Source organism: Alnus glutinosa, chromosome 4 (assembly GCF_958979055.1).
Source record: "Alnus glutinosa chromosome 4, dhAlnGlut1.1, whole genome shotgun sequence".
Taxonomy (NCBI): Eukaryota; Viridiplantae; Streptophyta; class Magnoliopsida; order Fagales; family Betulaceae; genus Alnus; species Alnus glutinosa.
Window position 1 is genome coordinate 32,608,062 of NC_084889.1, and position 27,584 is coordinate 32,635,645.

The 27,584-nt window shown below is 36.4% G+C and overlaps 2 protein-coding genes and 3 long non-coding RNA genes across 5 annotated transcripts; 3 read left to right on the plus strand and 2 right to left on the minus strand.

Annotated features, from left to right (window-relative positions):
* Positions 1–868: 868 nt before the first annotated feature.
* Positions 869–1,407, minus strand: LOC133867375 (uncharacterized). The gene is made up of 2 exons (XM_062304112.1): positions 1,168–1,407; positions 869–1,067 (listed from the first exon to the last, which is right to left on the minus strand). The coding sequence occupies exons 1-2, from the start codon at positions 1,386–1,388 to the stop codon at positions 935–937; spliced, it is 354 nt and encodes a 117-aa protein (XP_062160096.1). The 5' UTR covers positions 1,389–1,407; the 3' UTR covers positions 869–934.
* A 1,756-nt stretch (positions 1,408–3,163) lies between these two features.
* On the minus strand, positions 3,164–6,610 carry LOC133866331 (uncharacterized). Its single transcript, XM_062302850.1, has 5 exons — positions 6,524–6,610; positions 6,343–6,438; positions 5,504–6,178; positions 4,531–5,415; positions 3,164–4,430 (listed from the first exon to the last, which is right to left on the minus strand). The coding sequence occupies exons 1-5, from the start codon at positions 6,608–6,610 to the stop codon at positions 3,417–3,419; spliced, it is 2,757 nt and encodes a 918-aa protein (XP_062158834.1). The 3' UTR covers positions 3,164–3,416.
* Positions 6,611–10,720: 4,110 nt separating this feature from the next.
* LOC133867492 (uncharacterized) lies at positions 10,721–13,005 on the plus strand. Its single transcript, XR_009900065.1, has 3 exons — positions 10,721–11,695; positions 12,408–12,437; positions 12,919–13,005. It is a non-coding gene; the product is annotated as an uncharacterized LOC133867492 (long non-coding RNA).
* Positions 13,006–17,779: 4,774 nt separating this feature from the next.
* LOC133867493 (uncharacterized) lies at positions 17,780–20,056 on the plus strand. The gene is made up of 3 exons (XR_009900066.1): positions 17,780–18,746; positions 19,459–19,488; positions 19,970–20,056. It is a non-coding gene; the product is annotated as an uncharacterized LOC133867493 (long non-coding RNA).
* A 4,738-nt stretch (positions 20,057–24,794) lies between these two features.
* On the plus strand, positions 24,795–27,109 carry LOC133865247 (uncharacterized). Its single transcript, XR_009899678.1, has 3 exons — positions 24,795–25,799; positions 26,512–26,541; positions 27,023–27,109. It is a non-coding gene; the product is annotated as an uncharacterized LOC133865247 (long non-coding RNA).
* The last annotated feature ends 475 nt before the right edge of the window (positions 27,110–27,584 follow it).

The window sequence follows — 27,584 nt, forward strand, 5'->3', positions numbered from 1 at the left end:
TAATAAAATATCAAGGTTATAAGTGAAGTTCCTCCAATAAATAACATTTCTCTTTCTCTCTCTCTCTCTTTTTTTTTTTTTGGACATTGGTCCTTATAACATGTGATTTTCATTAAAAATATATGTGATGATTTGAATGTAACACTTTAGTTTCATAGATGCTTAGCCACTTAGAGCGGGTGAATATAGCTCATGGGTGCTTAGTATTACATTAGTTTCTTATTAGCTGGGACTGTGCTTTATAAGTTATTTTAACTCCAATTGTAACTAGACTTTTCTTTTTGAGTGATAGCATATATGTAGCTAATGTTTTTCTTGAATCGTTACAAATGGTATTGAGGCAATTTGTAACATTTCAGTCTCACATTGAGAAAATGATTACCCACATAGAGTGGGTGGATTATAAAAGAGTTCATGAGTGCTAAGTCTCACACTGATTATTTATTAAGTGAAACTGAACTTTATAAGCTATTCTAGTGAGCTCTAATTATAAATTGAATAGTCTTTTCGGAGTGATAGCATATGTGGCTAACACTTTTCTTAGATCATTACATTGAAAGCATATGTTCTGCTAATCCTATATTTAAAGAATTCCGTCCAACCCTTTTTAAAGGAAAAATTAATGTCCAAGATTATTATGAACTTGGCTTGTTTTCATCTTTCTCAAGCTCAGAAGCTTTGTAAGGGAAATGTTAGAGATAAAAAGAGTCTCTTAAAATCGGGAAGCCTTGATATAATACCTTGGAATACTCTTAAATTATGGCTTTGATAACAAGTTCATATTGCAAGACTTGAGAATTCACTTAACAAAACCAAGCATCATTTGCTGTAAATAACTTGAACTAAACACAAGGAAATAAAGAAAAAATTGACACCCACGAAATCATTTGCTTTTCACATTCAAAATTAAACAAATCAAAAAAAAAAAAAAAAATCAAGCTTCTGGTTCCCTGGATAAAGAAAAGATGAGAAAGATACAGAAAGGAACAAGTACAAAAGCTGCAAGCTTTAGCAAGTCCTCAGTTTCCTTTGATATCACTCCAATCCTTGACCAGTCTCCACTGTACCTGAACATTGAAATCCTTTTACATGAGAAAGATAGATATAATGAAGAAAAAAAAAAAAAAAAAAAAAAAAAAAAATCGAAGAAAATAGAGGAAAGCATACCCAGCATCGATGAATCCCAGCCCAAGCACGGCCACAACAGAGCGAGCAAGAATTGGGTTGGAGATTTTCAGTGGGAAAATGGTCGTTTCTTGCTGGGTCCTCGATTTATCAGACAAATCTCTCTTCTTGGCCATTGAGATTCCAAATTTTCTGCCATTTCTCCTCACAGACGGATAAGAAGTCGGGCTGTTGAAGATAAAGCTCTTTCTTGTGACCAGCATTTCCTATCCTCTGTTTAGGCTCATTACTCTTTGACAAATCTCAAATTCCAAATCATTCATCCAATAAGGGCAGAATTGTAATTTTAAAATTGTTAATATTATATTTAGTGAAAAATACAAAAATCATTTCATATATGCGTTTCTACCATGAGAAATCCATTAACTGTGAGCTCTTTAAATCACTTATTTCGTTTTCTGTATGCGTTTTGGGCATCACAATACGTGTGAACCATCCATACCCCTATGATTTCAAATAAAAACCACAGGAAAAAGGGGAAAGACAAAATTTTTTATATTAAAATAATATTAAAGGAAATAAAAGTACTACCCTAGTCCCTAGACACTTTTTGTTCTCTTGGATTAGGGAACACTTGAAGCATTTTCAATAGATTATTTTCTCTCACTTTTAGGTAGAATAGCCAAGCAAAATCAAAAAAGTCTTCTAGCACATTATCTACTAAAAATGTAAAATAATTTGTCTTAGATTTATACTATCCACAAATGCATCTTTTTTTTTTCTTTTTTTTTTTTTGGTAATGTTTCCTTTGGGCCTCTCTCATTCTCTCTCTCTCTCTCTTTTTTCAAACCCGTATTGGCGTTTACAGTCTTTTCCAATTTCATTGATAATATTAATTTTAATCGAACTCAATCACTACAGTTTAAACAGTTCAAGGTTTATAATTATTTCTATAGCAGGATGCATGATAATATGAAATTTAATGACAATTAGAAAAATGACCGTTAAAAAAAATTATTGCGTTTGAAAAATGACCATTTTAACAAAACGATTATTGTAAAATATGACCGTAAGAAAAATGTCTGTATGAAGAAAAAAAATAAGAACGTTTGAAAAAAAGGACAGTAAAAAAAATACAACGAGGGAGGGGTTCATCTCCTGTATATAAAGCCCATGTATTGCTAGTTTATTTCATTAGGCAAAATACAACCCTTTTTTTTCTTTTTTTATTAGAGTTTTCTAGTTTGGAGTGATATTTGATTCATAGCTTATTCAATCCTAAAAAATGACCTATGCTTCTTAAATCCTGTGATTCATGATCTTTATTTGGTTTCTTGTAATGATTTTTCGAAGATACTATATTGGTGATAATAGAGAATAGGACGGTGATTATGAAGCTGTTTGGTAAGTTGTGGAAAATGGGATGTTTTATTTGAATAGTAGTAATAAATGATTGATGTGATATAGAATTTGAGAATGTTTTGTAGAAAAGTGAAAAAGTTTTGTTTTGTAGTGAGTTTTTTTATTTGAATAGTAATAAAAAATTATTGATATGATGTAAAAAGTGTAAAAAAGTTAGAATGTTTTTTATTTGATTTTTTTGGGAGAAGTGAAATGGGAATTGAAATTGTTTGGATTGGTTACCAAACAAGCTCTATGTTGTTAGGGATAAGAGTTTTATCTTGTGATTTTTGGGTAGAGATGAGTTTTTAATTAAATAAATTCTAAAATTTATGATATTAATGAAATAGAGGAGGAGTTTAGATAAGGTCTTGAACGGTGGCTGGGCTCCCCACTTGTTTTAACAACTCTTCTGGCAACAGAATTGAAATTGAAACTCCATTTGAAAGACAATTGGAATGTTAAATACAAGCTAAAAGCACTTTGGCCAACGTTCAGACAGTTAGTCCACACAATAACTCTTCAAACCCACAAAACACACACCCATTACATACATAAACAAAACGGTAAAAAGTTGTATCTTTGATGGTATTGAATCATTACTCTCGCATTATATTCCACGACGTATGATAACACGGACACTCACACTGCAACTAACAAGTGCAGAAAAACTAGCCACGTCCCGCTGCTTCGAGAAGACTCTTGGACTGATGTCTGAAGACAAGTGACAAACAAATTATTGGATTTCAACAAAGAACCACAAGAACATCTTTTCTAATCCCCATGAACTCCACTAGAGGATTTCTCAGATCTTGGGCTTCATTCCTTTTCGTTCTGTTCTCCTTCTTGGTCGGTACATTTTGAGCCTGAGACCAATCCCAACCCCAACACTAACCCCGCGGCAACCATGGAAGCTCGAGACAAGTGGAGGAGCTTTTACCCGATCTTTGTCTTTGGTTAAGATTTTTCCCTTTTGAGATTAATCGAGGATTGAGTGAAGTTGACTGATGCTCTTGGATATTGTCTGTCCCCGATAATGTAATGCCCAGGGCTCCACAGTGCCTCTTCCGACGTGGGCAATACTTGTTTTCCGAGTGGTCATCAGAGTTGCTTATTACTTCTTGTATTTTTCTCCTTCTTGGTCGGTACATTTTGAACCTGAGACCTATCCCAAACCCAACCCCAAGACAGCCATGCAAGCTCGAGCGAAGTCGAGGACCCTTTACGCTAACCTTGTCTTTTGTCAAGATTTTTCCCTTTGGATTGAGTGAAGTTGACTGATGCTCTTGGATATTGTCTGTCCCTGATATTCCCATGCCAACGGCTCCACAGTGCCTCTTTTGAGGTGGGCAGTAATTGTTTTCCAAGTGATCATCATAATTGTGGCCCTCACGGCGTCTCTTGGTAAGTTGAATACCATTCATTAAATCTACTGAATTCTCAACAGCTTCATTGGGTGCATTCAACATTTGATCTATAGCTTTCTCTTCATACCTGCGTACCAAATGGACTCCGCAACTTTTGAAGAACGCCAAACCCGTGGAGTCCCAAATTTGGAATTTAACTCGCACATTGTCCCCCTTTAGATCATCAAATTTTGGAATGTGGTACCTGAGCCATAAATGATTTGAGCCTGACAAATGGAATTCTTTGGTTTCAAAATGCCTTGAATATCCATTGATGATCTGAACAGTACAAATAATAGGAAGGGGTATTTGAGATTGATCCTTTAATCCAATAATAGCACCGAGAGCCATTCCTGTGATCTCCCCATCCGAACACGAAGTCTGAGTAATATCTATTTCACATATATCAGTGTTTGAAGTATGTTTTTGATGGCTGAACCAATTTGAAATCTTATTTCCCAGAAATATAACGCTACATATATAGTCCTCAAGATTTCCCTGTTGCACGGATATTATAAACTTTCAGCAATACGAATTACAAATCAAGGCACACACATACACATGCATGTAAGCGAGAGAGAGAGAGAGAGAGAGATACCTCAACCAATAAAAACTTTTCCACATCATTCTCCATATTCTCCATGCCAAGACGGAAGGCGTTGGACTTCTCAGACTCGAGAACTACTTCAGAGTGTTTTAATCGCCCCTGAATGGACTCAAGCTCTGCAAGGGATGTGTCCAGCGGACTTTGGGTTGCCGCCAGCGTCTGCCTCAGCTCAAAGAATGAAGACCCCCCTGCTTCAGCCTGCCTTGATGGGCCTGCTTGTGAGGTCGACTTAGCAGGCACCCTCCGCGCAGCTCCTTGCGAGGACACACGTGCGTCGTCTCCACCTTCCTCGTCCGACAGAATCATAACCAGTTCAGCCTCCGATGCAACAGGAGTTGAAGAAGCCCGGCCGATTCCCGCCCGGGCCCTCCAAGCTTCATCGGGTACATCCAAATGGACGTCAACATCCTCAAGGGGCACACCTTGAACCTGAGGATTCAGCTGCATTTGATCTATCGCTCTCTCTCCATGCCTACGTACCAGATGGACTCCGCAACTTTTGAAGAATGCCAAACCCTTGGAGTCCGAAATGTGGAACTTAACTCGCACATTGTCTCCTTTTAGCTCATCAAATTTTGGAATGTGGTACCGGAGCCATAAATGATCTGAGCCTGACAAACGAAATTCATAATGCCTTGACAATCCATTGGTGATCTCAACATCACAAAGAATACGAAGGGGTAATATTTGAGGTTCATCCTTTATTCCAATAACAGCACCGAGAGCCATTCCAATGATCTCCCCATCCAAATTTGAAGCCTCAGTAATATCTATTTCACATATATCACTGTTTGAAGTATGGTTTTGATGGTCGAACCAGCTTGGAATCTTATTTCCCGGAAATATAATGCTACATATATAGTCCTCAAGATTTCCCTGTTACACGGATATTGTAAACTTTCAGCAATACAAACTACAAATCAAGGCACAAACAAATACGTATGTCAGAGAGAGAGATATATACCTTAACAGATAAAAACTTTTCCACATCATTCTCCATATTCTCGAGCAGTTTATGGCATCTGGACAAGTCAACGTAAACAAGCCCTGGCAAGTCACATGTATTGCCGTCAAATCTTTTTGATACTTCTGGAAATCTTTCCAATGAGATGCACCCCGCTGCATTCACCACTTCTATATCTGGCGGAAGTTCTAGAATTTCTTCAAGTTTCTTGCAATCCTCCAATACAAGAATCTTTAGATGTTGCAATAGATTAATTGTACTTGGAAGATTCATAAGATTTTCGCAGCCTTCTAAATTTAAATCTGTAAGCCCAGTGAGGTATTCTATGGATGAAGGTAGTTCTTTTACGGCAGTGTGCCGTAAGTTAATGTATCTTAAACTTTCCATTATACACCCAATTTTCGGAAAGTTTTGAAGCCTTGAGCAACCTTCGAGGACAAGAAATTTTAAAGATCTCAACTTGAAAGTTCTTGGCAAACTCTTGAGTTTGGAGCATCGGGAAATTGTTAAAGAAACAAGCTTATCAAGGAACCCAATAGAAGGATGAACCTCCACTAAATTTGTACAGTTCTCAATAGTCAATTCCTTTAAATTTGGGATGTTCGACATATCAGGAATTTTTTTCAGGAATTTACAATCAGAGAACTCCATACTTCTCATGTTGTTGAAATAATCCTGTAAAGAAAAAGAGGGAATAAATTACCTTGACGGAAGTTTGCAACATAATTTATAGGAAGAAATAATAAAAATAAAAAGTTGTGCCTGTGGCTTTAACTCATCTATTCTCATGAACATGGTGTTCCACAACTCAAAAACAACTTTTTTTTCTTTCCTCTTACCCTCTGCATCTCAAAAGCAACGACTTTCTTTTCTCGAAAAATTGATGACAAAGATTGTGAAGAGAAGTCGATCAAGTCTTGCTGAGGCAAATCTACCTGATCAACACAAGACAATGCATGAGTGTTCCAACAAAGATATATAAAATTACAAAAAAAAAAAAAAAAAATGTTTTAATCTTACCGTATTTTCTTCATCTTCATGAAACCACACCCTACTGCGTCTGTCAGGTTCTTGTGGTGATTCTTGTTGAACAATTTCTCTACCCATTTCTTGTAAAAAGTCATGCATCATTAATGTGCTACGCTCATCAATAGTTATTACTTATTAAAGACTTATCCATAAGCATTTCGATACCAATATTTGAAGAGGGATCACACTCGTCTAGTATTTTTTTTTTTTTTTTTTTGAACAAGAAAATCTGCTTCTTATTAATTGATAACAAAAATGATCCCCAATAAGGAAATCTAGAGACACAAACGTTCCCTAACAATAAGATCTGCAATACAGTTCGGAGGTTCCTCTAGCCAGACATCCGAAAGATTTTGCTCCACTGCCAATCTAGCCAAAGTATGAGCTACATTATTACACTCCCTTTTCACGTGAACAAATTTGGCAGATCTAAAACCTTGAAGCTCTTGTACTATGCTTTCTGTGATATGACCAGTTTTAGCTAGATGAGGAAGAGGGGAAATTATGTCCTTCACTACCTGTGCTGCATCTCCTTCCAATATCACCTCAAAGAAGCCAACCTCTTTGCAAAACTTGACTGCCCAGATTGCTGCCAATGCTTCAGCCATACATGCTTCCGTTCTCTGAAGAAATACCATGCAACGTGCCCCCATAAAATCCCCCTTGCTATCTCTTGCAACCATACCAAGCCCAATAGAGTTATTTTGTTTACTGATGGCTGCATCCCAATTGACTTTTATATGATCATGTGGAGGGGGCTTCCAAGCTTGTTGAAACCCCACTGGATGCTCAGTATGTGACTCAGATGTAGACTGATCTGGATTTGAGCACCGCATAAATTCCTCTAGAGTCACTTTTGCTCCTGCAAGTATGTCAGATGGGGAAGAAAAGACTCCTTCAAAAATAAAAGAGTTTCTTCTCAACCACAACCTTCTAGCCGTTATCACCATCAATTCCATAGTTTCTTTTGTGAAACGCACCTGAAATTCTTCAAACAGAGTTAGGAAGGAGCTATAGTTAGTCCCACACTTCTGAAAATTTGACAGTGATCCTCCCCAGACATCCTGCGCCGCCGGACAAGTCCACAAAACATGGATCACAGTTTCCCTCTCCGTTTTACACATTGGGCACAATTCATCCTCAATCACTTTTCTGCGCACCAGGTTTACCCGAGTTGGCAATATATCATTGATAGCCCGCCATATAAACACTTTCACCTGATTTGGGACTCTGAGGCCCCATAGAAGCTTCCACATCCCTTGGTCACTACTCCCTGAAGAACTTTGTCCTCTATCCATGTCATGCAAACTGTATCCCAAGTGATATGCACTCCTAACTGTGAATTTGCCATCTTTTGTGTCCTTCCATATCAGTCTGTCCTGGGGAAGATTAGGACTTAGAGGAATATTCAATATGACCTCTGCCTCCTCCTTCATAAACACTTCCCTAATGAGATCTTCTTTCCACACACCACGGTCTTGATCAATAATCTCCCCCACTAAAGCATTCGAATCAATAAGTCTAGGAAAGGATTGGACAGTGTGGAGAGTTGGAGTTGGCAGCCACCGAGACTTCCATATGCTTATTGATCGACCATCACCCACCCTCCACAACAAACCCTGTTCCAATAATTCCCTGGCATTGCAGATGCTCCTCCATACAAAAGATGCGCGGGGCCCAATTTTAGCTTCCATAAAAGTGGAGGAAGGATGGTATTTGGCCTGTAATATCCGTGAAATAAGTGAATCCGGATTTTGTAGAATTCTCCATCCTTGCTTTGCTAACATGGCCTTGTTGAAAAGGACCAAATCCCTAAACCCAAGTCCTCCTACCACCTTTGATTTACTCATTCTTTCCCAGCTCATCCAGTGGATTTTAGAAGACTTCGACATATGATTCCACCAAAAAATTTGCATCAACGCATTGAGCTCCTTACATAACGAAACAGGTAACTGGAAGACACTCATGCAGTAAGTGGGAATAGCCTGAACCACGGCTTTAACTAACACCTCCTTCCCTGCCTGTGATAGGAACTGCACTTTCCAATTTGACAATTTATTATTCACCTGCTCCTTTATGTATTGGAAAGCTTGTGCCCTTGATTTACCCACAAAAGTAGGAAGGCCAAGATATGCGTCAATGCGGAGTGTTTCTGTTAGCCCTGATAGTTGTAAGATCTCCTGCCTTCTTTCCCAACTTGTATTACGACTGAAAAACACTGAGGTCTTCTGCACATTTAGTTTCTGACCTGAGGCTTGTTCATATCTGCCCAGAATTCGCATCAACCTTCTCCATTCAACAGCATTAGATTTACAAAACAGAATGCTGTCATCAGCAAAAAACAGATGACTAATTCTCGGTCCCTTCGGAGAGGTTGGAACCCCTGAAATATGTCCTCTCTGCTCAGCTCTCCCAAGTAATGCGCTAAGACCTTCTGCACATATAAGAAATAAATATGGGGAGATTGGGTCCCCTTGTCTGAGTCCTCTTGATGGCTGAATATTCCCAACCGGGCTTCCATTTACCAAAACTGCATACCGGACAGAGGTTACACACTTCATCACTAAATCAACCCAACGTACATCAAATCCCAATCTTAGCATCGCAGCTCTTAGATATCTCCATTCAACCCTATCATAAGCTTTACTCATATCAAGCTTTACCCCCATATATCCCACCCGGCTCCACATTCTTTGCTGCATTGTGTGCATTGTTTCAAAAGCCACAATTACATTATCAGAAATTAACCTGCCAGGTATAAAAGCACTCTGTGTAGAAGATATAATATGGGGCAAGACTGCTTTAAGACGATTGGCCAAAACCTTTGAGACCAATTTGTAAATGACATTACATAAACTTATTGGTCTAAATTCAGAGACATGCACCGGACTATGCACCTTAGGAATGAGTGCAATATGAGTTGTATTTATTCCTCTGTCCAGGACACCCGTTTGGAAAAAATGATTTACAGCAGAGCATACCTCATTGTGAATTATGGCCCAGTTGGATTGGTAGAAACAGGCTGAGAAGCCATCCGGACCTGGGGCCTTCATGGCTGGCATGTCGTGCATCGCAGCAGAAATTTCCTCCACAGACAACTCTGCCAATAGATTTTTATTCATCTCCTCAGTCACTCTCCTCTCAAGGGCATTCAGACAGTCTTCCATATCTTCTTCTCTTCCTGCCCTGAAAAGATCCGAAAAATAGGAAACAAATGCTGACTCAATTTGTTCCTGAGTTGTACACTCCAATCCCTCCATATTTTGAATTTTCTGAATAGTAGCCCGTTGCTTCCTCTGGGTGGCACATGCATGGAAAAATTTTGTATTACGATCTCCAAACTGCAACCAATTTACCTTAGCTGTAACGCCCCAGATTTTAAAACATATTAATATTTTGAGTAAAGATGGAAAATAATTATTTTCTATCTTTTTATAATATTTGCAATTGATTTAATGAACTGTATTATAATAAAACTGGTAATTATTTATAACCGAATATTACTGAGTTAAAATAGACAAATGATTAATCATTAGATTAATTATCTTTATTTTATGGTTGTGCAAAATATTATTTTGACACTTTATTATTTAGTATAATAAATACTATGTCTATTAAACCTCGTAATAAAATGTTTTCATTTATGAAACGAACTAGACTCAAAACGGGTTTAAAATGTTACTCTAATGATTTATTAAATTGATAAAGACCTAGTGTAAAAGAATTACCTACTAAATAATTTAATCTACACCGAATGCTTTATTTTTCATAAACTAATCAAATCTATTCACATCCCCATCTTTGAAATACAACTCATTCATACACTACCGTAGTAATGATTCCATTCACTCATCACCCTCACATTTTTAAAATCCAACTTATTCTCCACTTTGATTTTAATATGCCTCCCTCATCATTTTGTCTCTTATTCTAAATATTTTATTACCCTCTTTTCTTCAACATCTTCCTTATTCTTGACTTCTTTCCATTCTTCCACCGGCGCACTATTTCAACATTTCCTTATTGTTAATAATTTATAATAAGTATAACCTTCTTTTTCTTCTTATTCTCTCCCATTATTCTCTATTATTAGTTATATATATATATATATGGGTAATGGCCGGCTGTTTAACATTGGATGTGTATTATTATATTATCTCTTCCTTCCTCCTTCCATTATTCTATTACTTTCTTCCCTCTATTCCTTCTTCTTCTTTCCAGCTCTTCACTAATAATACATGTATATAATTGCAATTGGTGTATTGGCAATTATGAAGGACAGCTTGTGCGTGAATGTAGGTGTGCTAGCTTATTGAGTCAGGAGAAATATATATTATTTACTAACATGATTGTGGGAAACACAATGATCACAAGGAATAACATCATGATGATAGAATATAACTTTTCTTCCTTATATTCTTTCTTCTTCTTTCTCTCTTCTTGGAGTTCTTCGTTTCTCCTTACCGAACACAGTGAGATAAGTTGAGAGTGAGAGAGATTGAGTGACTGAGAGAAGGAGAATTGCAGAGGGAGAAACCGGTTCTGCCGTAGCCGTGCGTGACCCAGCCGACCCGGCGTCGACCCAGGGGCAACTCCGACGGGTTCTGGCCGTGACCGGCGAACCCAGCAACCCGGATTTCCAAGCATCTCATTCCTTCCGAACAACCGAAGCGTGACCAAACCTAGAACCGGATTCTAGCCAATTCCCCAAATGCGAGACGCCAGTGGACACCAAGAAGACCTGATTTGGGCCATGTTTCCAGTAGGCCAGAAGAACCTACAGATTTATCCAACCCAATCTAATCTGACCTGCAAGCCCAACCCAACAGCAATCCACAAATCGATTTCAGCCCAGACCCGCAAGCCCATCAACCCAGACCCAGCAGCCCAAAACCCATAAGCCCCACAAACTAGTTCTAAACCAGCAACCCACAAGCCCAAAGCCCAGACCGAAGCCATTAAACCCAGCAGTAACCCATACCCACTGAGCTTGACCCGAACCCGGAACCCCGACCCGCCGGCGACCCGCCGCCGGCAGTTTCTCCGGCGACTTTCCGGCCACTTTCCGGCCACTTTTCCGGCGACTTTCCGGCCACTTTCCGGCTATTTTCCCCGGCGACCAAACTCACCGTTTCGCTGGATTTTCGAGTGGAAATCCTTAATGTGAGTTTCTAAGTTTTTAATTAACTTAATGGTATATATTTACATAAAATCAAGTAACTAGTATATTAGAATATAACTTTAATAATTATAGAATTGAATATTCTTATTATAACTTATTTATGTATATTATATTTTGAAAAATATATATACTCTAAGGTATTGATTATGTTTGATTATTGATAATTAATGAGTGATGTTGTTTAAACTAAGGGCTTGATTAATTATAAAACTCTAGAATTAAAGAACGATTTCATGAGTTTAATCATGTAATGCATTGTTTTAGAAATTGAGTATTATAGAAATTGAGCATGCTGTATTATTATGATTTCTCAAATATATTGGTTGAAATAATTGTTAATATGTTTTATTAATTGGTTTGGTAATTGGATTGATGTTCCCTAAAAGGGATTAGGTTTTGTTAGAAAAATACATAGGTTTCTTGTTGGTTGATTTCTCTATGCTATAGAGAATGATATTAAGAATTTTAGATTGTACTCGAGTGATTACTTGAGACCTAGATTAGATGTTACTCCAAAGTATTGATTTGCTAATTGATTAAGTAAATATTCATAAATATAAGTGATTTTCCAATTAATAGATGATCGCTTCTATGTATGTGTCTATGTATAAAAATAGAATTCATGTTGAGGCATGAGTTTCTAGAAAGTAATGATATTGACCTTGTATGCACATGTATATGTGTTTGATGCAGATGATGAATTGAGACAGCACAAAAAGGACTGTAAGTATTTTTATACTTACTGAGGGTAGCACTGGATTTCAGTAATGTTGTGTTTATGTTTTATTTTAATTGGATGCGTGTGACTGATTATTGCATACTGTTAATAATCAACCTATTAATATTGGGCGCGACGTCTCCCAAAGGTTCATGATAGAGTTGAACCGGAAACAATAATAATCATATTGATTGGGACGGCTTTCAAAGTACTAGAGGAGGGAGGTCTCCGATAGTGCGAAAACAAGTTAATTAAAATGTAATGTAGAGGGGACGGCCTCGAGAAACACGATTAAACGGGGGGACGTGCCCTTACAAGAGAGGAGTGTAATCACTATATAAACTGTTAAACTTTGCATGAAAAACTATCACCTCATCATTATGTCATATCTGTTCCTTAAAATAACGCATAAATCATGATGTTGTTGAATGACAGTTAGCTCACTTATGGAACTATGGGATTGTGGTTATAACCACCTTCTCATAGATGACTGTGCAGGCACAGACACTGACGAGTATCAGGATTATCAGGAGCCTTATGATGATTCTGGTTTCATAGATGAGACTGTCTAAAGTCTCATTTTTATGATAGACTTGCTGAACAGTTTATCTCCCATGTCGTTATTAGGTTTTATTTTATGTACTTTCTAGACATCTTATGCTTTATTTTATGGTTTGTAATATGATTACTATTACATAGAACGTGTGCCGTGGTGGCCCTTATGTTATTGATTTTATGTGTATTTATTTGTAAGACCTTTTATTATTATTTTAATGTAAGTTGAGGTATTTAATTTAAAGGCTCTAATGTGTTATTTAATCCAAGCCTGTTAGATAAATTATATTTTCCGCTGCCAGTTTATACTCTGATGATGTAGTAATGTCACGTGGAAATCGAAATTTTCACTTACGCCTTTTTGTAAAAGGCGGGGCGTTACAGTATGGTATCAGAGCGGTTTGCTCTGTGGCCTAGTGAACATTCAGAGTCATACTGTAACTTAGGTAAGTTACAGTATGGTATCTAAGGCTATCAGACTTGACCTTAGGAGTCTAGGATTAACACAAGAGCTATAGGAAAATTGAACTTTTTATAAACTCCTTAAAAGCTTTTGTATGAAGTTAAGCAACGTAAGAGAATAGTAACTATCATTAATGGTTAGGATTTTTATGCTTGTATGAATGTATGCATTATATGGTTCCTATGACTATATGTTTTCATAGCTATGCAACTTAGGAAACATATTGATATGATCTTTTAAAAATTGCATGCCAAATAAAGAATGTACTATGAATATACGTAAGAATAATATTATTAACCACTGCGTACAGTTAGGACTTGTGTAGCATGATGACTTATTCCTCTATAGATATTGGACGATGTATGTTTGTATATGCTACCTATCCTTGATAAAATAGTACACCACACTACCTTCGATAAATCGATCATATCTTTAAATTTATTTACTTAGTTTTCGTGTATGATCTCTAAGTTATCAGTAGCTTTATAACATTAAGTATGAATACTTTACAGTTATCGATAAATGTTTGAATTATTATCTGTCTAGTGTAGAGTCGAATAGATATGCCTTATTTGATGTTAACAATTTGGATGTTTTAAGTACAGAAGGATTTTACCATAATCATGATCTCAGCATCATGATGATAAGATTCTTGGTTTTGGGCATTAGGCGGCAGCATGCCTATGATAAACGGAAGATTTGAGGTATGGAAGTATAATTGATCTTATAATTAGACTGAATAATACTTAGTATTATTGTGAGACATAATCTTGAAATGCTCTTTGGAGATATAACTTGCATAATCTTGATACTTGATATCTTTACAGATTTATGAATATTAAATTGATAGATTGATATAGCACTTTATTGATGTACTTAGAATTGATAGTTGTCCTATGATCATGATAAGGTTAACCTTGGAATCAAAAGAACATATATTGAGATTTTGAGGTACACCTGATTAACCGTAGAGAGTAAGGAAAAGATAAATCTTAAGGATTAATGATTCATGGCTTGTTGTATTACGAGCATCTATGGTACCTTTTGAAGATAGGTATATAATTAGTAGATTGATGGATCATGTGAATTTTGAGGATATATAAGTATGTCATTTAGATATGTTATGATTAACAAATATCTGTCATCTTGTATATGATATCTTTTGGAGATAGGGGCATAAATTATAGATTTCTAATTTATCGGAATATATATATTCGATGATCTATAGGGAAAGGAATTGATTAAATAATTTGATGACACTTGGAGATATTGTCTTTTTATGCATTTGATAAACTCTGGAGAAAGTTAGAAATTTATGGATTGATAAATTGTTGAGGTTTTCTAAAGCTTAAGTGAATTGATATAACTGATTTGATCAATAGATTTGATGATTTTTGGAGAGAATATTTTCCCTATGCATCTGACGAACTTTGGAGAAGTTTATATATATTTGAGGTCTTTCTAGAGCTTAAGTTAAATAAAATTTTGATTTTGTGATTCTTAGATATCCTTGCTTGGCAGATAAGTTTATAATTAGCAGATCTGAGTATTGATTGACTGCATAACTAAATTGGAGTAATATTAGGGTTTTAAACTATTGCAATTTGATGATGATAGTAATTATGCAGGAATAAGAAAGAAGATCATAGTTCAAAAGATTACAGACGTATTAGAGAATAAGAACGGTACGTAGAAATTATTGTCTTACAAGATGAACCACTTTAGATTTAAAGAAAAATATAAACTTGCAAACAGGACCTTTTCTGCACCATTCCCGGAGAATACTGGTATGCTCATACCTGCAGGTATTTCATAATACTGCAGTTAGTTATTTATTTTTGTAAATAAAAATTTGCTAGATCAAATAGAATACCTGGCTAAGCCTCAGGGCGGAAAACCCTAAGATTTTGGACTGCACGCAAGAGATCCTGGTGTTGTCCTTGAAGACGATTGGTGTTCTGCTCCAAGTCAGCATACCTCTTTTCCAAGTCTTTCGCATAGGAATTCACCACCTTCTTCAACCTTTTATTCTCCTGCTGAAGAATCCGATTCCTTCGCCTAAAGTCCATATACATTCGCTGCAAAGTCAAATTTTGAGCTTTCAACGCTTGAATTTCGTTCCCTCGAGCTTGCAGACGGCGAGCCATATTGGAAACAGAAGAGGCGCCCTGAATACTAAATGCCAGGGAGTCATTGATGGCTTGGGCATCGGTCCTATCTGCCAACAACTTTTCATCTCGAGGAGTCATGATGCCTTGAGCTACGGATACAGCTACTGCATCACTCAGCATCGCAGAGTCATTAGTCAGAAGAGGACCTCTCTGAGATAGGAACAATGGACGCCAAATCTCTGGTACTACAGGCGCAGTATTTAGATCAAAATTATTTTGAGAAGATGAGGAAGCCATTTTTGGAAAAACTAAGGAAATGATGATACTCCTCAAAGGATCTGAAGGAGAGAAGATAGAAATGAAGCTGTTATTCGAAAGATCTGAAGGGAAGGAATGAGAACTTAATCAGTGGACGAGACGCAGTCTAATCAACGTCATTCTGGGCGCAGCCGCCTCTACCACTTGTGGACAGCCCTCGAATCACGAGTGCTCTTCTTTTCGGCTTTCACCCTTTTCACCTTCTCGAATTTCGAATTCACCTAATAGCTTTTCCGGATTTCTCGCCGCACTTTTCGCACCGTGCAGAGCTGGATGAGCATTCCGAGAAAAGGAGAGAGCGTATCACGATACGCTGTCGGCACCACTTGCACCGTTGCCTCTCAAATCTCCTCTATAAATACACTCGTCTTCCCTCATGCAAAGCACACCTTTCAGCTCTCAACCCTTCATATTTTGAAGAGCCAAATCTTTCTTCTAAGCCGAACGCATCATCGCTGCTTGAAAGAGATGATGCAGTTCCATAACCAATTTCAAAGCCTAAAGATAGAAATATGCAGCATCACCACCAGATTCACAAACAACGAAGCAAGACTATTCTTGATCATACTATCCGGAAGCAAGATTATCCTTGATCACGCTTCTGAGATGAAGTATCTTTCTCTTCCTTCGCATCACCATAAACTTTTCTGGCATCTACTCTCAATCCGGTGATGGCGATCTATGACAGAAGAGAGAGAGCACTACGATATGAGTACCGCACTCGTATCCTTTCTGGATTGCTTGCCTTGACTTCCTTTCCTTCTTGGATTCCATGTTTCCGTTTAGCAAGCTTTCCACCAAGATTATCAGAAGACATCATCACAAAAGAAATTTGTTGTACAAGAAATTTTCCGATAATGAGAAATAAACTTTTTTTTTCCTTTTCTACAACTTACACTTCAGCTTAATTTGTCATACAGTGTTGAGTGTTTGTTTTGCTTGTTTATAATTAGATGCTTCTTATAAAATCTGCATCACTAGACTTAAAAATTTAAGAATTTAAATATTTCTATGTGAATCATAGTTTACGAATTTCGAGGACGAAATTCTTTTAAGGGGGGAAGGATGTAACGCCCCAGATTTTAAAACATATTAATATTTTGAGTAAAGATGGAAAATAATTATTTTCTATCTTTTTATAATATTTGCAATTGATTTAATGAACTGTATTATAATAAAACTGGTAATTATTTATAACCGAATATTACTGAGTTAAAATAGACAAATGATTAATCATTAGATTAATTATCTTTATTTTATGGTTGTGCAAAATATTATTTTGACACTTTATTATTTAGTATAATAAATACTATGTCTATTAAACCTCGTAATAAAATGTTTTCATTTATGAAACGAACTAGACTCAAAACGGGTTTAAAATGTTACTCTAATGATTTATTAAATTGATAAAGACCTAGTGTAAAAGAATTACCTACTAAATAATTTAATCTACACCGAATGCTTTATTTTTCATAAACTAATCAAATCTATTCACATCCCCATCTTTGAAATACAACTCATTCATACACTACCGTAGTAATGATTCCATTCACTCATCACCCTCACATTTTTAAAATCCAACTTATTCTCCACTTTGATTTTAATATGCCTCCCTCATCATTTTGTCTCTTATTCTAAATATTTTATTACCCTCTTTTCTTCAACATCTTCCTTATTCTTGACTTCTTTCCATTCTTCCACCGGCGCACTATTTCAACATTTCCTTATTGTTAATAATTTATAATAAGTATAACCTTCTTTTTCTTCTTATTCTCTCCCATTATTCTCTATTATTAGTTATATATATATATATATGGGTAATGGCCGGCTGTTTAACATTGGATGTGTATTATTATATTATCTCTTCCTTCCTCCTTCCATTATTCTATTACTTTCTTCCCTCTATTCCTTCTTCTTCTTTCCAGCTCTTCACTAATAATACATGTATATAATTGCAATTGGTGTATTGGCAATTATGAAGGACAGCTTGTGCGTGAATGTAGGTGTGCTAGCTTATTGAGTCAGGAGAAATATATATTATTTACTAACATGATTGTGGGAAACACAATGATCACAAGGAATAACATCATGATGATAGAATATAACTTTTCTTCCTTATATTCTTTCTTCTTCTTTCTCTCTTCTTGGAGTTCTTCGTTTCTCCTTACCGAACACAGTGAGATAAGTTGAGAGTGAGAGAGATTGAGTGACTGAGAGAAGGAGAATTGCAGAGGGAGAAACCGGTTCTGCCGTAGCCGTGCGTGACCCAGCCGACCCGGCGTCGACCCAGGGGCAACTCCGACGGGTTCTGGCCGTGACCGGCGAACCCAGCAACCCGGATTTCCAAGCATCTCATTCCTTCCGAACAACCGAAGCGTGACCAAACCTAGAACCGGATTCTAGCCAATTCCCCAAATGCGAGACGCCAGTGGACACCAAGAAGACCTGATTTGGGCCATGTTTCCAGTAGGCCAGAAGAACCTACAGATTTATCCAACCCAATCTAATCTGACCTGCAAGCCCAACCCAACAGCAATCCACAAATCGATTTCAGCCCAGACCCGCAAGCCCATCAACCCAGACCCAGCAGCCCAAAACCCATAAGCCCCACAAACTAGTTCTAAACCAGCAACCCACAAGCCCAAAGCCCAGACCGAAGCCATTAAACCCAGCAGTAACCCATACCCACTGAGCTTGACCCGAACCCGGAACCCCGACCCGCCGGCGACCCGCCGCCGGCAGTTTCTCCGGCGACTTTCCGGCCACTTTCCGGCCACTTTTCCGGCGACTTTCCGGCCACTTTCCGGCTATTTTCCCCGGCGACCAAACTCACCGTTTCGCTGGATTTTCGAGTGGAAATCCTTAATGTGAGTTTCTAAGTTTTTAATTAACTTAATGGTATATATTTACATAAAATCAAGTAACTAGTATATTAGAATATAACTTTAATAATTATAGAATTGAATATTCTTATTATAACTTATTTATGTATATTATATTTTGAAAAATATATATACTCTAAGGTATTGATTATGTTTGATTATTGATAATTAATGAGTGATGTTGTTTAAACTAAGGGCTTGATTAATTATAAAACTCTAGAATTAAAGAACGATTTCATGAGTTTAATCATGTAATGCATTGTTTTAGAAATTGAGTATTATAGAAATTGAGCATGCTGTATTATTATGATTTCTCAAATATATTGGTTGAAATAATTGTTAATATGTTTTATTAATTGGTTTGGTAATTGGATTGATGTTCCCTAAAAGGGATTAGGTTTTGTTAGAAAAATACATAGGTTTCTTGTTGGTTGATTTCTCTATGCTATAGAGAATGATATTAAGAATTTTAGATTGTACTCGAGTGATTACTTGAGACCTAGATTAGATGTTACTCCAAAGTATTGATTTGCTAATTGATTAAGTAAATATTCATAAATATAAGTGATTTTCCAATTAATAGATGATCGCTTCTATGTATGTGTCTATGTATAAAAATAGAATTCATGTTGAGGCATGAGTTTCTAGAAAGTAATGATATTGACCTTGTATGCACATGTATATGTGTTTGATGCAGATGATGAATTGAGACAGCACAAAAAGGACTGTAAGTATTTTTATACTTACTGAGGGTAGCACTGGATTTCAGTAATGTTGTGTTTATGTTTTATTTTAATTGGATGCGTGTGACTGATTATTGCATACTGTTAATAATCAACCTATTAATATTGGGCGCGACGTCTCCCAAAGGTTCATGATAGAGTTGAACCGGAAACAATAATAATCATATTGATTGGGACGGCTTTCAAAGTACTAGAGGAGGGAGGTCTCCGATAGTGCGAAAACAAGTTAATTAAAATGTAATGTAGAGGGGACGGCCTCGAGAAACACGATTAAACGGGGGGACGTGCCCTTACAAGAGAGGAGTGTAATCACTATATAAACTGTTAAACTTTGCATGAAAAACTATCACCTCATCATTATGTCATATCTGTTCCTTAAAATAACGCATAAATCATGATGTTGTTGAATGACAGTTAGCTCACTTATGGAACTATGGGATTGTGGTTATAACCACCTTCTCATAGATGACTGTGCAGGCACAGACACTGACGAGTATCAGGATTATCAGGAGCCTTATGATGATTCTGGTTTCATAGATGAGACTGTCTAAAGTCTCATTTTTATGATAGACTTGCTGAACAGTTTATCTCCCATGTCGTTATTAGGTTTTATTTTATGTACTTTCTAGACATCTTATGCTTTATTTTATGGTTTGTAATATGATTACTATTACATAGAACGTGTGCCGTGGTGGCCCTTATGTTATTGATTTTATGTGTATTTATTTGTAAGACCTTTTATTATTATTTTAATGTAAGTTGAGGTATTTAATTTAAAGGCTCTAATGTGTTATTTAATCCAAGCCTGTTAGATAAATTATATTTTCCGCTGCCAGTTTATACTCTGATGATGTAGTAATGTCACGTGGAAATCGAAATTTTCACTTACGCCTTTTTGTAAAAGGCGGGGCGTTACAGTATGGTATCAGAGCGGTTTGCTCTGTGGCCTAGTGAACATTCAGAGTCATACTGTAACTTAGGTAAGTTACAGTATGGTATCTAAGGCTATCAGACTTGACCTTAGGAGTCTAGGATTAACACAAGAGCTATAGGAAAATTGAACTTTTTATAAACTCCTTAAAAGCTTTTGTATGAAGTTAAGCAACGTAAGAGAATAGTAACTATCATTAATGGTTAGGATTTTTATGCTTGTATGAATGTATGCATTATATGGTTCCTATGACTATATGTTTTCATAGCTATGCAACTTAGGAAACATATTGATATGATCTTTTAAAAATTGCATGCCAAATAAAGAATGTACTATGAATATACGTAAGAATAATATTATTAACCACTGCGTACAGTTAGGACTTGTGTAGCATGATGACTTATTCCTCTATAGATATTGGACGATGTATGTTTGTATATGCTACCTATCCTTGATAAAATAGTGCACCACACTACCTTCGATAAATCGATCATATCTTTAAATTTATTTACTTAGTTTTCGTGTATGATCTCTAAGTTATCAGTAGCTTTATAACATTAAGTATGAATACTTTACAGTTATCGATAAATGTTTGAATTATTATCTGTCTAGTGTAGAGTCGAATAGATATGCCTTATTTGATGTTAACAATTTGGATGTTTTAAGTACAGAAGGATTTTACCATAATCATGATCTCAGCATCATGATGATAAGATTCTTGGTTTTGGGCATTAGGCGGCAGCATGCCTATGATAAACGGAAGATTTGAGGTATGGAAGTATAATTGATCTTATAATTAGACTGAATAATACTTAGTATTATTGTGAGACATAATCTTGAAATGCTCTTTGGAGATATAACTTGCATAATCTTGATACTTGATATCTTTACAGATTTATGAATATTAAATTGATAGATTGATATAGCACTTTATTGATGTACTTAGAATTGATAGTTGTCCTATGATCATGATAAGGTTAACCTTGGAATCAAAAGAACATATATTGAGATTTTGAGGTACACCTGATTAACCGTAGAGAGTAAGGAAAAGATAAATCTTAAGGATTAATGATTCATGGCTTGTTGTATTACGAGCATCTATGGTACCTTTTGAAGATAGGTATATAATTAGTAGATTGATGGATCATGTGAATTTTGAGGATATATAAGTATGTCATTTAGATATGTTATGATTAACAAATATCTGTCATCTTGTATATGATATCTTTTGGAGATAGGGGCATAAATTATAGATTTCTAATTTATCGGAATATATATATTCGATGATCTATAGGGAAAGGAATTGATTAAATAATTTGATGACACTTGGAGATATTGTCTTTTTATGCATTTGATAAACTCTGGAGAAAGTTAGAAATTTATGGATTGATAAATTGTTGAGGTTTTCTAAAGCTTAAGTGAATTGATATAACTGATTTGATCAATAGATTTGATGATTTTTGGAGAGAATATTTTCCCTATGCATCTGACGAACTTTGGAGAAGTTTATATATATTTGAGGTCTTTCTAGAGCTTAAGTTAAATAAAATTTTGATTTTGTGATTCTTAGATATCCTTGCTTGGCAGATAAGTTTATAATTAGCAGATCTGAGTATTGATTGACTGCATAACTAAATTGGAGTAATATTAGGGTTTTAAACTATTGCAATTTGATGATGATAGTAATTATGCAGGAATAAGAAAGAAGATCATAGTTCAAAAGATTACAGACGTATTAGAGAATAAGAACGGTACGTAGAAATTATTGTCTTACAAGATGAACCACTTTAGATTTAAAGAAAAATATAAACTTGCAAACAGGACCTTTTCTGCACCATTCCCGGAGAATACTGGTATGCTCATACCTGCAGGTATTTCATAATACTGCAGTTAGTTATTTATTTTTGTAAATAAAAATTTGCTAGATCAAATAGAATACCTGGCTAAGCCTCAGGGCGGAAAACCCTAAGATTTTGGACTGCACGCAAGAGATCCTGGTGTTGTCCTTGAAGACGATTGGTGTTCTGCTCCAAGTCAGCATACCTCTTTTCCAAGTCTTTCGCATAGGAATTCACCACCTTCTTCAACCTTTTATTCTCCTGCTGAAGAATCCGATTCCTTCGCCTAAAGTCCATATACATTCGCTGCAAAGTCAAATTTTGAGCTTTCAACGCTTGAATTTCGTTCCCTCGAGCTTGCAGACGGCGAGCCATATTGGAAACAGAAGAGGCGCCCTGAATACTAAATGCCAGGGAGTCATTGATGGCTTGGGCATCGGTCCTATCTGCCAACAACTTTTCATCTCGAGGAGTCATGATGCCTTGAGCTACGGATACAGCTACTGCATCACTCAGCATCGCAGAGTCATTAGTCAGAAGAGGACCTCTCTGAGATAGGAACAATGGACGCCAAATCTCTGGTACTACAGGCGCAGTATTTAGATCAAAATTATTTTGAGAAGATGAGGAAGCCATTTTTGGAAAAACTAAGGAAATGATGATACTCCTCAAAGGATCTGAAGGAGAGAAGATAGAAATGAAGCTGTTATTCGAAAGATCTGAAGGGAAGGAATGAGAACTTAATCAGTGGACGAGACGCAGTCTAATCAACGTCATTCTGGGCGCAGCCGCCTCTACCACTTGTGGACAGCCCTCGAATCACGAGTGCTCTTCTTTTCGGCTTTCACCCTTTTCACCTTCTCGAATTTCGAATTCACCTAATAGCTTTTCCGGATTTCTCGCCGCACTTTTCGCACCGTGCAGAGCTGGATGAGCATTCCGAGAAAAGGAGAGAGCGTATCACGATACGCTGTCGGCACCACTTGCACCGTTGCCTCTCAAATCTCCTCTATAAATACACTCGTCTTCCCTCATGCAAAGCACACCTTTCAGCTCTCAACCCTTCATATTTTGAAGAGCCAAATCTTTCTTCTAAGCCGAACGCATCATCGCTGCTTGAAAGAGATGATGCAGTTCCATAACCAATTTCAAAGCCTAAAGATAGAAATATGCAGCATCACCACCAGATTCACAAACAACGAAGCAAGACTATTCTTGATCATACTATCCGGAAGCAAGATTATCCTTGATCACGCTTCTGAGATGAAGTATCTTTCTCTTCCTTCGCATCACCATAAACTTTTCTGGCATCTACTCTCAATCCGGTGATGGCGATCTATGACAGAAGAGAGAGAGCACTACGATATGAGTACCGCACTCGTATCCTTTCTGGATTGCTTGCCTTGACTTCCTTTCCTTCTTGGATTCCATGTTTCCGTTTAGCAAGCTTTCCACCAAGATTATCAGAAGACATCATCACAAAAGAAATTTGTTGTACAAGAAATTTTCCGATAATGAGAAATAAACTTTTTTTTTCCTTTTCTACAACTTACACTTCAGCTTAATTTGTCATACAGTGTTGAGTGTTTGTTTTGCTTGTTTATAATTAGATGCTTCTTATAAAATCTGCATCACTAGACTTAAAAATTTAAGAATTTAAATATTTCTATGTGAATCATAGTTTACGAATTTCGAGGACGAAATTCTTTTAAGGGGGGAAGGATGTAACGCCCCAGATTTTAAAACATATTAATATTTTGAGTAAAGATGGAAAATAATTATTTTCTATCTTTTTATAATATTTGCAATTGATTTAATGAACTGTATTATAATAAAACTGGTAATTATTTATAACCGAATATTACTGAGTTAAAATAGACAAATGATTAATCATTAGATTAATTATCTTTATTTTATGGTTGTGCAAAATATTATTTTGACACTTTATTATTTAGTATAATAAATACTATGTCTATTAAACCTCGTAATAAAATGTTTTCATTTATGAAACGAACTAGACTCAAAACGGGTTTAAAATGTTACTCTAATGATTTATTAAATTGATAAAGACCTAGTGTAAAAGAATTACCTACTAAATAATTTAATCTACACCGAATGCTTTATTTTTCATAAACTAATCAAATCTATTCACATCCCCATCTTTGAAATACAACTCATTCATACACTACCGTAGTAATGATTCCATTCACTCATCACCCTCACATTTTTAAAATCCAACTTATTCTCCACTTTGATTTTAATATGCCTCCCTCATCATTTTGTCTCTTATTCTAAATATTTTATTACCCTCTTTTCTTCAACATCTTCCTTATTCTTGACTTCTTTCCATTCTTCCACCGGCGCACTATTTCAACATTTCCTTATTGTTAATAATTTATAATAAGTATAACCTTCTTTTTCTTCTTATTCTCTCCCATTATTCTCTATTATTAGTTATATATATATATATATATGGGTAATGGCCGGCTGTTTAACATTGGATGTGTATTATTATATTATCTCTTCCTTCCTCCTTCCATTATTCTATTACTTTCTTCCCTCTATTCCTTCTTCTTCTTTCCAGCTCTTCACTAATAATACATGTATATAATTGCAATTGGTGTATTGGCAATTATGAAGGACAGCTTGTGCGTGAATGTAGGTGTGCTAGCTTATTGAGTCAGGAGAAATATATATTATTTACTAACATGATTGTGGGAAACACAATGATCACAAGGAATAACATCATGATGATAGAATATAACTTTTCTTCCTTATATTCTTTCTTCTTCTTTCTCTCTTCTTGGAGTTCTTCGTTTCTCCTTACCGAACACAGTGAGATAAGTTGAGAGTGAGAGAGATTGAGTGACTGAGAGAAGGAGAATTGCAGAGGGAGAAACCGGTTCTGCCGTAGCCGTGCGTGACCCAGCCGACCCGGCGTCGACCCAGGGGCAACTCCGACGGGTTCTGGCCGTGACCGGCGAACCCAGCAACCCGGATTTCCAAGCATCTCATTCCTTCCGAACAACCGAAGCGTGACCAAACCTAGAACCGGATTCTAGCCAATTCCCCAAATGCGAGACGCCAGTGGACACCAAGAAGACCTGATTTGGGCCATGTTTCCAGTAGGCCAGAAGAACCTACAGATTTATCCAACCCAATCTAATCTGACCTGCAAGCCCAACCCAACAGCAATCCACAAATCGATTTCAGCCCAGACCCGCAAGCCCATCAACCCAGACCCAGCAGCCCAAAACCCATAAGCCCCACAAACTAGTTCTAAACCAGCAACCCACAAGCCCAAAGCCCAGACCGAAGCCATTAAACCCAGCAGTAACCCATACCCACTGAGCTTGACCCGAACCCGGAACCCCGACCCGCCGGCGACCCGCCGCCGGCAGTTTCTCCGGCGACTTTCCGGCCACTTTCCGGCCACTTTTCCGGCGACTTTCCGGCCACTTTCCGGCTATTTTCCCCGGCGACCAAACTCACCGTTTCGCTGGATTTTCGAGTGGAAATCCTTAATGTGAGTTTCTAAGTTTTTAATTAACTTAATGGTATATATTTACATAAAATCAAGTAACTAGTATATTAGAATATAACTTTAATAATTATAGAATTGAATATTCTTATTATAACTTATTTATGTATATTATATTTTGAAAAATATATATACTCTAAGGTATTGATTATGTTTGATTATTGATAATTAATGAGTGATGTTGTTTAAACTAAGGGCTTGATTAATTATAAAACTCTAGAATTAAAGAACGATTTCATGAGTTTAATCATGTAATGCATTGTTTTAGAAATTGAGTATTATAGAAATTGAGCATGCTGTATTATTATGATTTCTCAAATATATTGGTTGAAATAATTGTTAATATGTTTTATTAATTGGTTTGGTAATTGGATTGATGTTCCCTAAAAGGGATTAGGTTTTGTTAGAAAAATACATAGGTTTCTTGTTGGTTGATTTCTCTATGCTATAGAGAATGATATTAAGAATTTTAGATTGTACTCGAGTGATTACTTGAGACCTAGATTAGATGTTACTCCAAAGTATTGATTTGCTAATTGATTAAGTAAATATTCATAAATATAAGTGATTTTCCAATTAATAGATGATCGCTTCTATGTATGTGTCTATGTATAAAAATAGAATTCATGTTGAGGCATGAGTTTCTAGAAAGTAATGATATTGACCTTGTATGCACATGTATATGTGTTTGATGCAGATGATGAATTGAGACAGCACAAAAAGGACTGTAAGTATTTTTATACTTACTGAGGGTAGCACTGGATTTCAGTAATGTTGTGTTTATGTTTTATTTTAATTGGATGCGTGTGACTGATTATTGCATACTGTTAATAATCAACCTATTAATATTGGGCGCGACGTCTCCCAAAGGTTCATGATAGAGTTGAACCGGAAACAATAATAATCATATTGATTGGGACGGCTTTCAAAGTACTAGAGGAGGGAGGTCTCCGATAGTGCGAAAACAAGTTAATTAAAATGTAATGTAGAGGGGACGGCCTCGAGAAACACGATTAAACGGGGGGACGTGCCCTTACAAGAGAGGAGTGTAATCACTATATAAACTGTTAAACTTTGCATGAAAAACTATCACCTCATCATTATGTCATATCTGTTCCTTAAAATAACGCATAAATCATGATGTTGTTGAATGACAGTTAGCTCACTTATGGAACTATGGGATTGTGGTTATAACCACCTTCTCATAGATGACTGTGCAGGCACAGACACTGACGAGTATCAGGATTATCAGGAGCCTTATGATGATTCTGGTTTCATAGATGAGACTGTCTAAAGTCTCATTTTTATGATAGACTTGCTGAACAGTTTATCTCCCATGTCGTTATTAGGTTTTATTTTATGTACTTTCTAGACATCTTATGCTTTATTTTATGGTTTGTAATATGATTACTATTACATAGAACGTGTGCCGTGGTGGCCCTTATGTTATTGATTTTATGTGTATTTATTTGTAAGACCTTTTATTATTATTTTAATGTAAGTTGAGGTATTTAATTTAAAGGCTCTAATGTGTTATTTAATCCAAGCCTGTTAGATAAATTATATTTTCCGCTGCCAGTTTATACTCTGATGATGTAGTAATGTCACGTGGAAATCGAAATTTTCACTTACGCCTTTTTGTAAAAGGCGGGGCGTTACATTAGCCCTTTGCCTCCACTTTAAATCCTCTTGTTCAAGAAGGCTGTGTAAATCCTCCTGAACTTTGGATTCGGCTTCCACTTGGTTCCGAGGCTCAGCCATTTGGATACT

Bases quoted from the DNA above. Each gene is read 5' to 3' on its own strand.
- LOC133867375 (XM_062304112.1), bottom strand. From the start codon at position 1,388: ATGCTGGTCACAAGAAAGAGCTTTATCTTCAACAGCCCGACTTCTTAT. The intron at 1,068-1,167 runs GTATGCTTTCCT...TTCAATGTTCAG, and splicing joins CTGGGATTCATCGATGCTGG to GTACAGTGGAGACTGGTCAA.
- LOC133866331 (XM_062302850.1), bottom strand. From the start codon at position 6,610: ATGGGTAGAGAAATTGTTCAACAAGAATCACCACAAGAACCTGACAGA. The intron at 6,439-6,523 runs GTAAGATTAAAA...TGTGTTGATCAG, and splicing joins ATGAAGATGAAGAAAATACG to GTAGATTTGCCTCAGCAAGA. The intron at 6,179-6,342 runs GTAAGAGGAAAG...TTTTCTTTACAG, and splicing joins TTGCTTTTGAGATGCAGAGG to GATTATTTCAACAACATGAG.